The 15,667-nt window shown below is 38.1% G+C and overlaps 1 protein-coding gene across 2 annotated transcripts in view; it reads left to right on the top strand.

Moving 5' to 3' along the window:
• The window catches only part of magixa (MAGI family member, X-linked a), a 62,240-nt gene extending 49,042 nt beyond the window's left edge, over nt 1-13,198 (top strand). Inside the window, exons 14-18 of one of the 2 annotated variants that reach the window (XM_046871024.1) lie at nt 116-192; nt 4,667-4,810; nt 5,035-5,173; nt 5,476-5,563; nt 8,335-8,468. In XM_046871024.1, the coding sequence (XP_046726980.1) occupies nt 116-192; nt 4,667-4,810; nt 5,035-5,173; nt 5,476-5,563; nt 8,335-8,341 (455 nt within the window). In that variant the 3' untranslated portion in view covers nt 8,342-8,468. Of the gene's footprint in view, nt 1-115; nt 193-4,666; nt 4,811-5,034; nt 5,174-5,475; nt 5,564-8,334 lie in introns of both variants that reach the window. The other variant, XM_046871023.1, reaches the window with a different exon arrangement.
• The last annotated feature ends 2,469 nt before the right edge of the window (nt 13,199-15,667 follow it).

Here is a 15,667-nt window from a genome sequence, read left to right as displayed (position 1 = left end):
TTTTACATCTAACCTTTTTATACAGCATTTTGTAGAACAGCATGTCCTCCAGAGGGCACCAGTGCATCACTTTTTTTTTTTTTTTTTGACATTTCTTGTTTTCTCTGTTTCTTAGATGCCTCCAACCTGACAGAGTACACAGACTTTGATGCAGATGGCAAGATAAGAAAAGGGCAGCAACCTCGACAAAAGGTGACTTTCATATGAAAGCAATACAAATCATGGTGTCATATATGTATTATTTTATAGAAGCAGTGATTTTCTTTTAATTCAGTTATGTACCTAGCAACCATTATTTTTCCGAGTGCAGAGGGAGAGAAAAAACAACTTTTTTTAAGATTTAAAACATAAAACATATTGGGTTAGCGGCTATAGTGGGTACTTATTAATTCCATTGAATTCAGTTTAATAAAGTGTTATTTGTATAGCTTTTTTAACATTGTACATTGTTCCGAAGCAGCTTTACAAAAATAGATTAAAAATGTCAATTTCAAACGTATAATTTAATCCTTATAATTAGCAAACCAGTGGGGACAATGGCAAGGAAAAACTCAGAGATGGTATAAGGACGAAACGTTGAGAGAAACCAAACTCTGTAGCAAACCAATCCTTATCTGGGTGACACTGAATGTCCATTCATTAAAGTTCCTCCTTTTGAGGTTATCATCTGCTCACCGATATGTGCTTAATGCAACACTGCTCAAGCATTTGCAGTCCTAAGCCACTGTAGCACACTGTTGATATTAATTGCAAATCTATTCTTATGGTTCTTTAGTTGGACCCTGCTCAATAACTTCATGGATTTTTGGGCTGTTCATGTGAAACCATCCTCAGCTGAATCAAGTGGTCTTCAATATAGAAGATGTTAAGATAAATCAGGCAGATCTGGAAAGTAGAAAGGGACAGGATCACTGGTACTGACAGAGAGAGTTATAAAGGGGGGGGGATAGATTATTATGTATTCTTAATGTTACAGAATAATTAATGCTACTATGCAGTTTTAGTAGAGTGCAAATAGGAACTTTGGCAAGACAGCACAACTAAAAGGGACAGCCAGATGGACGGTTTCAAGCTAGACTTGGGTAGGAAAACTACTATTCGAAGGTACCAACAAATAGTCTGCACCTTTTGATCATAATAGGCATAGTGGTTCTTTATGGACCAAAAGCTTGCTCAGATACTGCAGCACGAGACCATTCAGTGCCTTATACTGTACAGTACATCAGTATTTGCATTTAATAATCAATGCAAGATTCACTTGTTAGTCAAGGTAGAGAGGATAAGACAGAGGTAATGCCATGTTTTCTGGTTCTGGTAAAGACTCTTCATTTTGGACTAACTAGAGCTTGTTTATGCACTTAGTAGAACATCCAGACTGCAAAGCATTAGTCCAACCTAAATGTAACAAAAGCATGAACTAGTTTTTCTGCACCATGTAATGATATCATATTACTTATTTAATATTTTGACATAACAGAAGGTTATCTTAGTAATATTATCTACAGGAGCTTTAAAGGAAAGACTACACAATCAGTCAGTAATCACCCTATGGTATTTAACTGCTGCACATGATAAGATAGAAGGACCATCCACAGATACTATGTAATCAGAAAGCTGGCTTGAGCTCACTGCATGTGGTCCTCAAAAAAGTACAGCTGTCTTATCAGAATTTAGTAAAACAAAACGTAGTTAGCACGCAGTCACTGTTTAATATCTTTTACACATTCTTCAACATTAGTTAGTTAATGTCTCTCATTTGAATTTGCTGAAACACAAAACTCTGTTTTGTCAGGGTATCAGTGGAAGTGAATACCTTGTTTACGATAATTAACAATTACCCACAATTCCAGTTTTACAGTTTCACCCAGAGGTAGCATATATCAAGAAAAAAGCAGTGGACTAAAACAGATCTTTACAGAACAAACGTTACCTCGTTAACTATAACTGCTGTTATAGTTAACTGCTCAACCTTTCCTATGATCTTTGAGATAAAGGGGAGGTTTGATTTTGGCCAATAGTTGGACAGCAGGCAGGGTCGAGGCCAGGTTTTTTTTTATAGGGCATTTGATAACTGCCCGCTTGTTGGATTTATGTGCTGTAAATAATTAGTGTTAAGGTATAACTAGCGTTTTTTTTTAGAGGAGATTCATTAACTACTTATCTGTTTGAAAAACATGCAGGATCTAATACACAAGTTGATGAAAAATGAGTAAAATCTATTCGCTCTCTTGAATTAGAGTAAAAAAATGTAATTGCTAATCTAATTTAATTATGTTATCGACATTGTTATTTATTAAATTGTCTGGCTTTAAATTAAGAGTCTGGAATTTTTGCACAATATTTTCGGCACTGAAAACATCATGAAACCCTCCCTGCTGCTTATTGATGGTATGCGTGTTACTGTGGTGCTTCTATTCCTAGTGGTAACAAATAAAAATCTTCCATAATGGTGGAAAGACATGTTGATCTAGCAGCACTAGCATCTAGAAAAGACTCTTTTTTACAAGCAGTTTGAAATACAATCAATTTAGTTTGATGTATGTGATCATTATACCATAATGATTCTGGGCATTCAGCAGACAAATGAAGTTCTGTGGGGTCAGACGGTGAACCAGTCTTTGTTGATAAGTCCAGGAGATTATTGATAAAACTAATAGTGGTAGCTGAATATCAGTAGCTGATAAATATACATTTTTGAAGTATATGAGGTAATGATCGGAACTAACTTCAGACTGTGGAACTATGACTATGTTTTTAATATTTAATGCAGTTGTTAGTATTAAGTTAAGAAATGATGTATTCTATTACATTCTGATTATTTCTTGCGGAATGTAGAATGGACACAACTGCTATTCTCAGAGTGTCTTTCTGATTATCAAAATGATTATAAAAATAACCAATAAGTAAAGCTTTGTCTAGAAAGGTTGTATTTAAATCTGCAAATTTATATCGATTAAAATTTTAAAAGTAAATCAAAATGGGGCCCTGAAGGTCTATAAATAATAATTAATAGAACTGACTAACTAGACTTATTTTTAAGCTACATATGCTATGTTGGTGTAAAGAACTTTGAACATGTTATGTTTTCATTGTTATTATTATAAATATCACAACACCGCTTTCTCTGCCAGGTAGACAGGATTGTTCCCAGGCAAAACTAGCTTCATTTAACACTGAATATTCATTAGGTTTAATCCAAGTTTTCATTAAGCACAGTACATTAAACTCCTGACCAGTACAACTTTATTTTTAATCAGTGCTGATAAGAGTTAAAATTTTTAATAATCGGTCTTATTGAATTTGATATTAAGTTGTTAAAAGAGATTTTCTATTTCTACATTTTGGTTTTGTTCGGGGAACAGACATATTAGTCTTAGTCTTAATATGGCAGACCCTGAGTGATGACTGTGCTGCTAGTGCACCTCGGTTTAGCCTGCTTGTCTGCTCCCTGACCTTGGCTCTGGATTGTTGGTTAACTAGGCCTGATCTGAGACTATGGGTTATACTGCAAATTAGAGCAGCACCTTCCTAAGTGGAATGGATACCATCATGCCCTAACAATGCTAGTATTTTCTCTGTCAGAGAGCTAACTAACTTACATTTCTCACAAATAAAATTATTACTAGTAACAGAGAAAGACCGACTCAACATTCTGAACACCAAATATTGAAGACGCTGAATGTTTTTCATATTAGATATATCGTAAGCTTTATTGTGAAGATTTGTTTAGCTTGTTTCCCTATTAAGATACCTGCCTTTAAAAAAAGGTAGATGTCATGTCAGTGCCATCAAATACAGTACAATCCCCATAAAGCCCAGCAAATTACATGTCCTGACCACATGCCTAACTGATTACGCACCTCTGATTTGTGTTGCACTAATTAGTCAAAGTGTTTTGTTTGTTTTCACGCAGGACTTGTTTGTTTGTAGAATTTGTATTTTCTTTTAAATAGAACTTGTACTTGCGTCTGTCTGACACACAGCACACTGCTGAATTATGATTGTAACTACCTTCTCATTGGATCTCAATTTCTATTTTAATTAATATTAATATAAAAATATTATATAATATATTAATATTAAATTAATATCAAGCACCTTTCCTTTTATTTTATCCTTTTAAAGTTAGAAGCACACAATTTTATAGAATGTTATTATACACAAAGCGAGGTCCATAAAGAGTGGTTGTTGTGGAAAAACACAAGCTTCCTGCACAGGACCCTGACCAAAACACCACTGAACACATTTGAGATGAACTGGAACTGAAACAATGACTGCACATCTGGCTTCAACCACACCATCATTAATGCTTTTGTGGCTGAATAAACAAATCCTCAGTCACACAGTAAAATCGAATGCAAAGTCGAAGTCAATAAAGCAATGAAGCGCAAATAAATGTAAAGTGGAATGGTAAAAGCACGTATAAGTGTAATGGTCTGGTGTCCACAAACCTTTGGCCATATCGTGTAAATTATTCTAATTTACCTGGAATCACTAATCCAGGTAAATTCCTGGCTTAATACGCTGAGAATAAAATTTCAGTAGAATAATTCACCTGTTTACCACCACTATTTTTATTATTATTATTATCATTATTTTTATCATTATTCACGTTTTCTTTCCAGCATCTATTTTTTGTCCTCATTCTTTTTCTTTCTTTCATCAGGACCCAAGGTATTACAGTTTGGATCTGGAGAGAGGGCCGACTGGTTTTGGCTTCAGTTTAAGAGGGGGCAGTGAATATAACATGGGACTTTATGTGTTGGGGTTGATGGAGGGAGGCCCAGCATCTCGTAGCCAAAAAATACAGGTACACTAACGTGTATATACACACACAAACACAAACTAAATCCTTTCTGACACATTCTTAATACACTATTATATCCATCATCCATAAAACAAGACATCTCTAATTATAGTAAATTCTATCACTGCAATCCAGCACTAGTTAGAATGGCTTACCTTTGAGGCATGTGATGTTTTTAACACATTTGCTCAGTAATTTGGTCAGTTTGGACTGTCTTATGGTTTTAGGTGAGTGATCAGCTGGTGGAGATTAACGGGGACAGCACAGCAGGCATGACGCACAGCCAAGCGGTGGAACAGATTCGCAAAGGAGGACATCGCATACACCTGGTCCTGAAGAGAGGAAATGGATACGTCCCAGACTACGGTAAGCAGAAAGGGACATGCACTGTAGGCTTTTGCCGCAGCTAACTGATTTTGTTTTGCTCTTGGGATTTGAAAACTCTAATTTGGGTCTAAGCTTGTGTGGAGGGAATCTGTCTGTTCACTTGCAGCACGATGAGCAACTTTCTGTTCACCTTTTCCTAACTATGCTTTGGGATTTTTCTTCTTTGTCTGTTTTTAATCCCCCTTTTTATTTTTTATTTCTATCGGTCTTCCATGCGGCTGTCATCCTCCCCCCTTTCCCCTTTTCTCTCCCTCTTTTTTCTTTCTCTCTCTATCCCTCAGTGGAGCTTTCCAGCTTATCGCTCTGCATGACCAACTCCAAACAGGGCGAGCCTTGCTTCTATGTCATCGGCCGGACAGAAAACACACGGTTGGTAGCTGTTCCTATTAGTTTTGCCTGGTTTGTGTTATGTTTCTTTACATTCACACCAGAGTTTTGGCTCTTTTCATTTTCTCCCTGCTTGTTGTCTTTAAGTGACTGCTAAAGTTCACCTTTCGCCTTCATCTTATTCATTCTGTACACTTATTAACACTTCCTTTACAGCAGACAGATGCTCCAAGTTACTGTTTCAATAAATCTAATCTCATTGTACATGCAATCTGTGTATACAAAGGTATATTCTGTAGGTCAGGTCGAATGAGATTTTATTGTCCTTCCTCTATATAGCTTGTATCTATTTTAACGTAATGGCTTTTCTTCAGGACCATGGTGCATAACAGCCGCAAAACAGAACAACAGTGTGGGACAATAAATATAGAAAACATGACTGTACTATCTAAATGATTTGGTAGTGTAGCTACATTAGCTGCATCTATAGCAGCAGTAAGTATAGCATCAATAAGTGCTCCTCCAACTTCACTGTAAATTGGTTTGCTCCAATTTTGGGTAAAGCATGCATGACCTTTAGCTTTCAATCACACTAAACACAAGGCTGATGCATAGCATTATCACAAACTTGCTTGAACTCCATACATGCTTCTACAGGCTCTTTATATCTGAACATCCTAGTGAGTAAAAGATGACTTATCAAGAGCGTAATTATTTTGTAATAATCTAGTTTTTTATATATACATAGAACTGGACAATCTATTTACAACGCTTTTTTTTTATCAACTTTGTTTTCTTTTAAATATTTATTTAAGTACAATCAGCTAGGTTCCCTGGTGGTCTAGTGGTTAGGATTTGGTGCTCTCACCGCTGCGGCCCGGGTTCGATTCCTGGTCAGGAAACCATTGGGGTTGCACAAGCCAGTACACTCTTAGTGTCGGTCCAAAGCCCGGATAAATGGGGAGTTGCGTTAGAAAGGGCATCCAGCGTAAAACATATGCCAAATCGAACATGCGGTTAACGAATACGGATGATCCGCTGTGGCGACCCCTAATGGGAGAAGCCAAAAGAAAAATTTGAGTACAATCAGATAGCATATTTCAAAATAATGACGTTCAATTACCTTATGTGTTTTATGTATGTTATACTCAAAATCTGTTATAATTCAAAGACATATATATCCAGGTTGAGAAAATGTGTCATAATTCAATTTCATCCAGAATAACCTATACTGTATATACTGTACATACATGTGAGGTATTTCACGTATGGAGGGTGCATACCATTTTACTAATGCAAGCTCCAAACCTCTACACTAAAACCGCAACTGAGCCCCCTCATCATCTGGAGCAGTTCAGAATCAACATTTGTCTAATTACATGACAAAAACATTATGAATCTGAATAAAATACAACCTACTCACCAGAGATGCAGACTCATAATTTGCACCGCTCCTCAAAGGCTGTAATCTAGTGGTACCGCTCGTAGGCATTGGTTTGGAAGTGGCAAACAAACCCTTTCCCGGGCTGAGACAAGCTTGCTAGCTTCTGGGTTGGCCGACCTCTTCTCACGATGTCTAGCTTGCCGAGACCAAATCAATTTCTCTTTCTCTGTCAGCCATTGTAGGCTTAAAAAAGTCTAACTCAGATGTATTAATGTTAACATCAGAGCGCTATAGACATGTTTTGCTAGTCGAACTTGGCTGTAAAAGTTTCCCTCTGACCAACCAATCAGAAGACTGAAAAATGCTGACCCTATTCTGGGCCTGTGAGGCGAATTTGAAATCTGATTGGTTAAAGTAACAGAGCAAATTCTTAAGGAGACTATATTAAAAGAGCCAACAGTATTGACTTTGAAGGCCCTGGGCAGATTAGATTTACATGGCAGCATTTAGAGGCTGAGATCTGATCTGAAACGTAACATCCATGAAATAAAGAGAATAAAACTGTTGGGAAAAAATTTATACAGTTTCATGAAACAAATTTTAGAATTTAGGTTGTAAATGTAGGTCAGTGCTTCTGATAGTGTTTAGGCCAGCAGAGAAGGCTTTGCTGGCCTGGACAGCCCACCAGTGGTGTGTATAAATATTATACTATCCCTATCCCATTTCCTCCACTTTTCCGAGAAACACATCCTTTTTTATACCACTTTTGTTTAATGTCTAATTCTACCATGTAGTCCGTAAGAATCGCTTACAGTCTTAAAGCCTTTTTATTTATGCTTATTATCATATCAAGCCATGCATGGAATCTGTTTGCAGGTTGATCTTGCCAGGTCTTTTTTTTTTTTTTCAGGGCCTGAGCACACATTTGAAATTTTAATTAAGCCAAGAGTATGCATGCTGAGGACTATTTAATTTTTGTCTGTGTATTTACTAGGAATTTCTTGAACATTCTTCACAACAAATATGAGATGTGTCTGAGGAAAAACACACCAAGTTTGTAGAACTTTAAGGCTTCAATCATAATGATTATTGCTATATGCCTTATTTAAACTTTTCCCAATTTTTCTAATATAGAACTCAATTTTCACTCACTTTGTTACACTATTTATACACTTACGAGTTGTTATTTGTATAGTATGCAGTAGTATTAAAGTATGCAGCAGGTTTGTTAAAAGGAGACGAGCATAAATTACTAGTTCATAGCATTTTGCTTTTTGCTATTTTTTGTCTGCTCAGCCTACATTCATTTTCGTCTACAATGCCTATTTGTTTAGAGACTTTAGCATGAGCTCTCATATGGCCAAATGAGTGTGTGTGTCTTTTCTCGTCTGCATGCATCTCACTCTTCCTCTGTCTCTCTCTCTCTCAGGCCATGAAGGTGGAGCAGCCTCCCCCTCCTTCCGCTCTGAGGAACCGGTTGTGAGTGGAGTGGCTTTCTCCTTGCCAAGGAGCATTGAGAAAGCGGTGGACAGAGAGGCGGAGAGGCGAAAGGGGCGGAGAAAAGGAAGCAGCAGCCGAGGAGGAGCTGAGGAGGAGAGGAGAGGCACTCCTGAGATTGAGCGGGCTTCGGGCGACTTGGTTAGCATCATAGCGAGCTCCCAGTCAGGGAGGAAGAGAGAGAGAGAGAAACTCATCCAGAGTACAACCAAAAATACTCAGAGAAGTACAGAGGGGGAAGAGGAGGCTGTGCAACGAAAAGAGAGGAGGGAGAGGGAGAAGGAGAAGAGGAGGAGTTCAGGAAGCAGGAGGAGCAAAGGGAGAACTGGAACTTATGAAAGAAAAGAGAGAGAACAGGAAGAGGAGAGGGACCAGTCCAGTTCAAAAGGAAGGAGTGGGAGAGATGAAAAGAAGGAGGAAAAAAAGAAGGGGAAAATTGAAAACGACAACAGTGACGTCAATGAGGGCTCAAAAGAGGTCGCTGGGGTCACACAAAATGCACCCTTCTCCTTCCTCATGTCACTGGATGATGAAGGCAATCTTTCTGACACCGGCTCTGCACTCAGCTTTTCGGAAGTCAGCATATCTGCAGCCAGCATCTCATTCGCAGGGGCGCAGTGGCCCCTTGACCCCAGAGACCTCGGCAACTCCCAGGAGAACCCCACTACCCTGCACCTCACCCCGGGCCCATGGCTCGTCCCCAGCCGCTATAAACTCTCTCAGGTCTTAGAAAGAAACAGGTTGAGCCAACATTCAAGGGGGCTGTGGTTCTGAAAAGCTTACTCTCTCTGAACTCTTTCTCTTCTACATACACACACACACACACACACACGTCAGACACACCATACACACGCATGTCATCTGGAGACCAGCACACCACCCATTTTCCTGCCAGCCTTTCTCCACCTTGAAATAAAACCCACGCCCGTGTTCACATCTTTAAGAGCCGCGCGATTCTAACCAGTGCCCATGTCTGCAGTCCAGGTGAACTAAAATGACCATCACTAAGAGGCTGGTGAAACAAAAAGGAAAGAGCATGCTGCCATCATGGGATGCTTCTGATTGGTTGCTAACCTACAAGGCAAATCCATTTGCGTGTATGTATTCATAAGGTGTTCATAGCATGTACAAGTTCTTTTTTAATCTTATGTCATTTTGACATTTTTTTTTTATTTTGATATTTTATTTTCTTATGAATGCATTAAGATTCTATAACAGAAAAAAAGAGGAAAGAATTATTTACAATCCGTATTAGCTGCTTGCTTTTCTGTGACCAGACTGTAACCCTCTCCCCCCACTGAGTGTGTCGATCTAGCTGTTCGTGCTGGGGAAAGGACGGGAAAGAACTGTTTTATTATGAGGCTAGCGAGCCATCTCAGACTTCTCCAGGTGCCTTCTGCTTCTTTAGCTGGTGTTTACCAAAAAAAAAAAAAAAAAAAAAAAGAATCTATATAATATAATACAAAAAATTATTATTAAATGAAGAAAAGATTAAATCAAGTAGCAAAGTAGAGAGTGTGCAATTAAACATTCTTCTGCCTCTTGAACTATAAACCTTTTGCAAGACTCAGTACACAAGACAGAGGAAAAAAAATATATATATACTGCACACATTCTGCAACCGGTCAGCGAGTCATTACAAGTGCCTCATGTGATATTCCTTTACGAGAAACACTTAGACTTCTTTTAAGATGTCGGTGTGAATTCAGGATCCCAGAGCTTTTGTTTCTCATCTTTTCTCACGTTTTTTTTTTTTTTGTGTGTGTTTTAAGTCGGTGTTTCAGAGACGTCCCAGATTCCCATTTCAAAATCGCAGAAGAAAAAGAAATCAAACCGAAGGCCAATAAGATCCCATTCGCACCGCCCTCCTCAAACTTGCATCCAGATTGCTGTTACCACATCTGTCGCTCACTCCCCAGCTTCATGTGTTGATCCCTCGTTTCAGGAGATTAAAAAAGGGCATTTTGATACTGGTCTTCTATGCATTTTGTAAGACTTACTGATCAAAATTGCGGAGGCGTTTCTCTATTCTTTTCCTTTTTTTTCCTTTCTACCGAGGCCTAGATTGGAAATGTTATGTACTTCTGAGCGCAGGCGGTTTGCTGGGATGTGACTGGCATGAAACATATGGGAAGACTTTCTGAGGTCATCTAGTGTCAGACGTACTGCAGCACCAGCTTATGCATCTCTCTTTACCTCTGACTGTCTAAGCAATAAGAGGCCATCTTCCTGTTTTCTGTTTCGTTATACACCCCGTATCTTTAACAACCGACACCTCTAACCCCACCCCAACCCACCCCTCCCCCAAAGTAATTTCACTTCAGAGAGTAATTAAATGAGTTGACTGAATAAAGTTATTTCATAATGCATTTGTGAGATTTATAACACTGGTAGAGGCATAGACAGGATATGTCCATGTTATTCATACTGTCATAATAGCATGTCTTAAACATTTATTGAGTTTATAGACGTCCAAATGAATTATATAAGTCAGGTTTGACGAGCTATTTAAGTTTATTGACCTAATGGAGACTTGAAACAGCCTATGTGTACATTTTTAATTGGTTACCTTAAAAGGGCAAAATGTTAAGACAGGAAAATGTTAACGTCAAATAACAATTTTCATGTCAGAGAGACAGTACTGTAGCAGACGCTTCTTGTAAAACTAGACTATTGTACATAAAGAAAAATCCCACAAAAAAACTTGTAGAACAGAACAATATTATAAATCCTAGTCTGATTTTCTCACTCGCCAACATATCAGAAATACTATATGTAGCACAGAGTATAATATCCTTCAAGGTATGTTTACAACAACAACTTATTAATATTATTATTATTATTATTATACCCTGGCACACAGAAACAGGTGACAAAAGTGCCAAATTCTTCCGTGATGTTTAAAAAAATATTGAAAATGTTTCAAAGTTGCATGACTGTTAGATGTACGAGCATCACGCTATAGAAATATTTGTTTCAAATTGTCCTGACCCGTTTTGGTTTTTCTTTCTCTTTTCCCTCTTTGTTATAATGTAATGTGGTGAAATGTGCAATGCTTTTTAAGTGGCTCTCTTTCCCCTTATTAAAACTTTTAAATAAAAATCTAGCATGGTTATACCCCTAGCGCATTTTGCAGCCAAGTTACCAGGCTCCTTGCTTTAGCCCCCTCAGTCACTATCAAACCAAGCTGAAAAGACAGCCACAGTGCCAATGTTATACGTATGCAATCCAGATGAACAGCAGCATGCCCAATAACCACCATGTCGGAGGTGTCTATACCTGTCGACTTACTTCAGCCAGTAGCCCATTAGATGACGAAGTGTAAGTTTGAAGTAAAAACTAACAAAAAAAATGTAAAAAAAAAAAAAAAATAGATAAAGAAAATAACCTGAGGTTGTCTTACAAGAAGGAGCCATAATATGAGCCAATCATTGTATTTAACAAACGGTGCCATGTTTTGATACTATAACTTCTGAGGTCAAGATACTGCGCTATCGAAACGCTATTTAACGATGTCATCCTCGTTCCCTTTGGAGAAAGGATATAAGGCCTTTGTTCTTGTATGTTTTTTTTTGTAAGTGAAAATGTCTAAAATGTGAAAGTTATGGTTCAGCTTTGAAATTTCAACTTGAATTTATTACATTAGCCTTGTTAAGGAATCAGCCATTGTACAGAACAATTAAAAAAAACCCACACACACACACACGTTGTTTTTCCTAGTAGACTATATGTTGTAGACAGTAGTTAGAGAAGTAGCAGGAGCGGCTGGACAGCTAGGAGAAAGATGACTGAAGGAGAGGGCACGGCCGGCAGAGCAGCACATTTCTGCGCCGCTTTTGATTTCCACACTAGTCGCCACTCGAAACGGTCGCAGGTGTGTACATGCTTTTGTACATGCTTCCAGCAGCATGCTGCTTGCAGTCGAACTGGACGTATGCCACGCCCTTACGTGCGCATGATCTGCTGCTACGCCGCTTGCCACGTGTAGCTGCAACGATTTAATGCTTCTGGCTCAAACGCTGAAACAAAGCGCCGAGATTAGGGATCAAATAATCCTATCATGGAGAAAAGTACACTGTCACAGGGATGTATGGCAAGAAACAAATTTAGAGTAAATGAGCTTTTGGGGTTATGAACATAACCATCCCGGAGTAGGGATGCACCGAGATTTTCACCCTCGCCTGCAAAATAAATGAAATGGTGCTGAAATATTTTTGTTTTCACTTTTAAGACTGAACGCAACAACGGATCATTTGCAGACAAAGTTGTTGTTGTTGTGTTTGGCGATGAGAATTTAATAATCCATTGCTGATTTTACTGATAGCCGATCAGTTTTTTCAGTGTTGCCAGATTAGCCTGGACCCCCCGCCCCTCTTCACAGTTTTTTTTTTTTTTTTTTTTAAGGACTCAAAATAGTGTATCCAGTCTGGAAACCCTGCATTTTTTTTCCTGTTTTACATCATATGCGTGCACTGTTTCACATGCACCGTCGCTACATTTTCCAGCACTACCAGATCCGTACTGCACATGCCAATGATGGATACTTATTTATATTTGCATGTGTATTATGCAGTGCTGGTTTTTTTTATGCTACCTGCTATGCAAATGATCATTGATGTTATTTCATCAACATGTACTGCTTAGTTTTATTATTAGTAGTATTAATACTAGAAAACATAAATAAAAAGGGGAGTTAGCAATTTGTGCAATGTTTGAGAAAGTAAACTGATATTTAAAAAATATATATCTGCCACTTGTTTTGATCAGTCCAGTGTGCCCTAAATTTTGGTCTCGGACAGGACAGGACAGGACAGGACTTTATTTTCCGGTGCATCACTACCTCTAAGATGTACTTGCATGCTTGATATAGCACACTGCTCCTTGTTATATCCTGAACCCACAGTCATTACTATAACCCTAGCCAGAAATATATAAATATATTCCTTCATAACTACTGCCCTCTCCTTTGTTTTCTTTCTTCTGCTACAGTTATGCAGGAACAAGATGTAGGCAGATTTTTTTTTAACCAGGTCTCGGATTCCCTCCTCCTGACTTGAAGCCGAACAAGTAGCCACTGTTCTAGAGCTGCAGTTGCGCAGCAGGAACTTTGACTATACCTGAGGGTGTGTACATAGCAGTCCACACGACACTTAATAGTACAGATGTACAGGTTTTTATTCGTTGCTCTTGATATGTATGAAGATAATTGTATTGTTTTTGAATGCATCAACAGGGAGTTTTGAATTATGAACAATGAAATAATGACATGCAGTTACCACAATAAAGTGATTAAACTGAAACTGAGATGCTCGTGTTTACTGATTTTACCCTGTCCAGTTTTTGCTTTGATATGATTCCTCAACAGCGTTCTGTAGGAATAGATTGTGAACGAATCGTCTTATGATTTGTATATGTTCTGACCCGAAAATATAATATCACCTTATTACCAGGACATGCGTACCCACTTTATATAGTAATATTAAAAGGAAGTGTTTTGTTCCTCACAGAGGAAAAATGAAGAAATCCTAGCACAAGCCTTCATATCATTAACATCTACACCAGCAGAGAGTGCATTCTCAATTTCACCACTCTGTAATTTCATTCAGAGGTTGAATCTGTTTAATTTCATACTCGTACACACAAATGGACAGCTTGGGAGATGTTTAACTCCCACACCAAGCAATATACAGTCTCCCTCCCACACATTAGTTGTGTTACCTAAAGGAGAGATCTGATCCTTCTTTGTAGAAAGAAATGCTTGTCAGTCCTTGTACACACACTCGATGATATGGAATACAGAATTTCAGGAATAATTCAACAGTTTATCACAATTAATTATTCATTATTCAATATTTGAATTCACTTGCCCAACAATGTACTTTTAGATTTAAGTCGTTACTGATGCTATCAAGTTTCCCCTTCCACATGCTTACAGATTTACAGAGGGAGAGAGAAACAAATCATTTTTAGTGGGTCTGTCATTATGGAATCCTTATAATGAGGAAAGACTGTTGCCTGTCGGTTGTGCTTTAAATGTTTAAATAGCTAATTCAAGACATCACCATGTCTACTGCTTTGACAGCCACCTGAAGTGCATGAACATGTCACAGTTAAATTTTGAGAAAACACAATTGTGATCTTATTTTTTTGAAGAATGAAGTTACACAGAAATTTCTGTATTTCTGCTTAACACTGTGCTTCTGAATTGATTTTAGATACAGCCATGACTTACATCAAGCTCAGCACACTGGCAGATTTAGACTATAGTCAAGCCAACAGTGGTAGAAACCAGAGTGCAAATATAGTTTACAGTACAGTTTACAGTCAGTGCCCTTGAGATATTTTAGCTGTCCGGATCTGCTGAGCATTGTGTTTGGTGTGTAAAAGGTTTAGCAGGAGTTTAGTTTTTTTTTTCTGTTATTTTGTATTTGACATACACTATATTTCCAAAAATATGGTTATAAGTATGCCTTATGATTTTTAAACAATGCTTTCCTCATTTAGTCCCAATTTGCTTTTATAATTTCCTCCACTCTTCTGGGAAGATGTTCCACTAGATTTTGGAGTTTGCTTATGTATATTTGTGTTCATCAGCCACAAGGGTATTATGAAAGGCAGGTACTGATGTAGGTGAGAAGGCCTGGGGTGCAGTCAGTGTTCCAATTCATCCCAAAGGTGTTCAGTAGGGATGAGATCAGAGCTCTATTGCAGGCCATTCAAGATCTTCCTCTCCAAAGCATTTAAACCATATCTTCAAGGAGCTCACTTTGTGCACAGTGGCCTTGCCATGCTGGAACAGGTTTGGGTTTTCGAGTTCAAGTGAATGCAAAATTTTATTATTGCACATCTAAAGACGTCCAGCACAACTGAGTACCTCCATCTTTGTGCTAACAGTTTGGAAAAGAACCACATATAGCAGGAAAGGTCAGGTGACCCAAAACTTTTGGAAATATAGTGTATGATCTGATGTTTTTTTAGTATAACGTACAGAAATGTGTGCAAAAAGACAAATACTTACATTAAATTAAACTAAAAGCAGTAAAATAACCCCAGGTAGTATAGTATTTGTACAGTATATGGACAAAAGTTTGTGGACACCTGAACATAAGATCCAATACAATTTCCACATTCAGTTCCCATGTGCTGTTATAATACCCTCCAATTTTCTTGGTAGTTATTCCACTAGATTTTGAAGTGTACATGTGAAGATTGTTGCTTATTTGGGGGACAAGCACAAAACTTCAAAATCTAGTAGAACATTGTCC

The sequence above is a fragment of the Silurus meridionalis genome, chromosome 17 (genome assembly GCF_014805685.1).
Source record: "Silurus meridionalis isolate SWU-2019-XX chromosome 17, ASM1480568v1, whole genome shotgun sequence".
In the NCBI taxonomy this organism is placed as follows: Eukaryota; Metazoa; Chordata; class Actinopteri; order Siluriformes; family Siluridae; genus Silurus; species Silurus meridionalis.
This window is presented reverse-complemented; position numbering and strand designations above follow the sequence as displayed.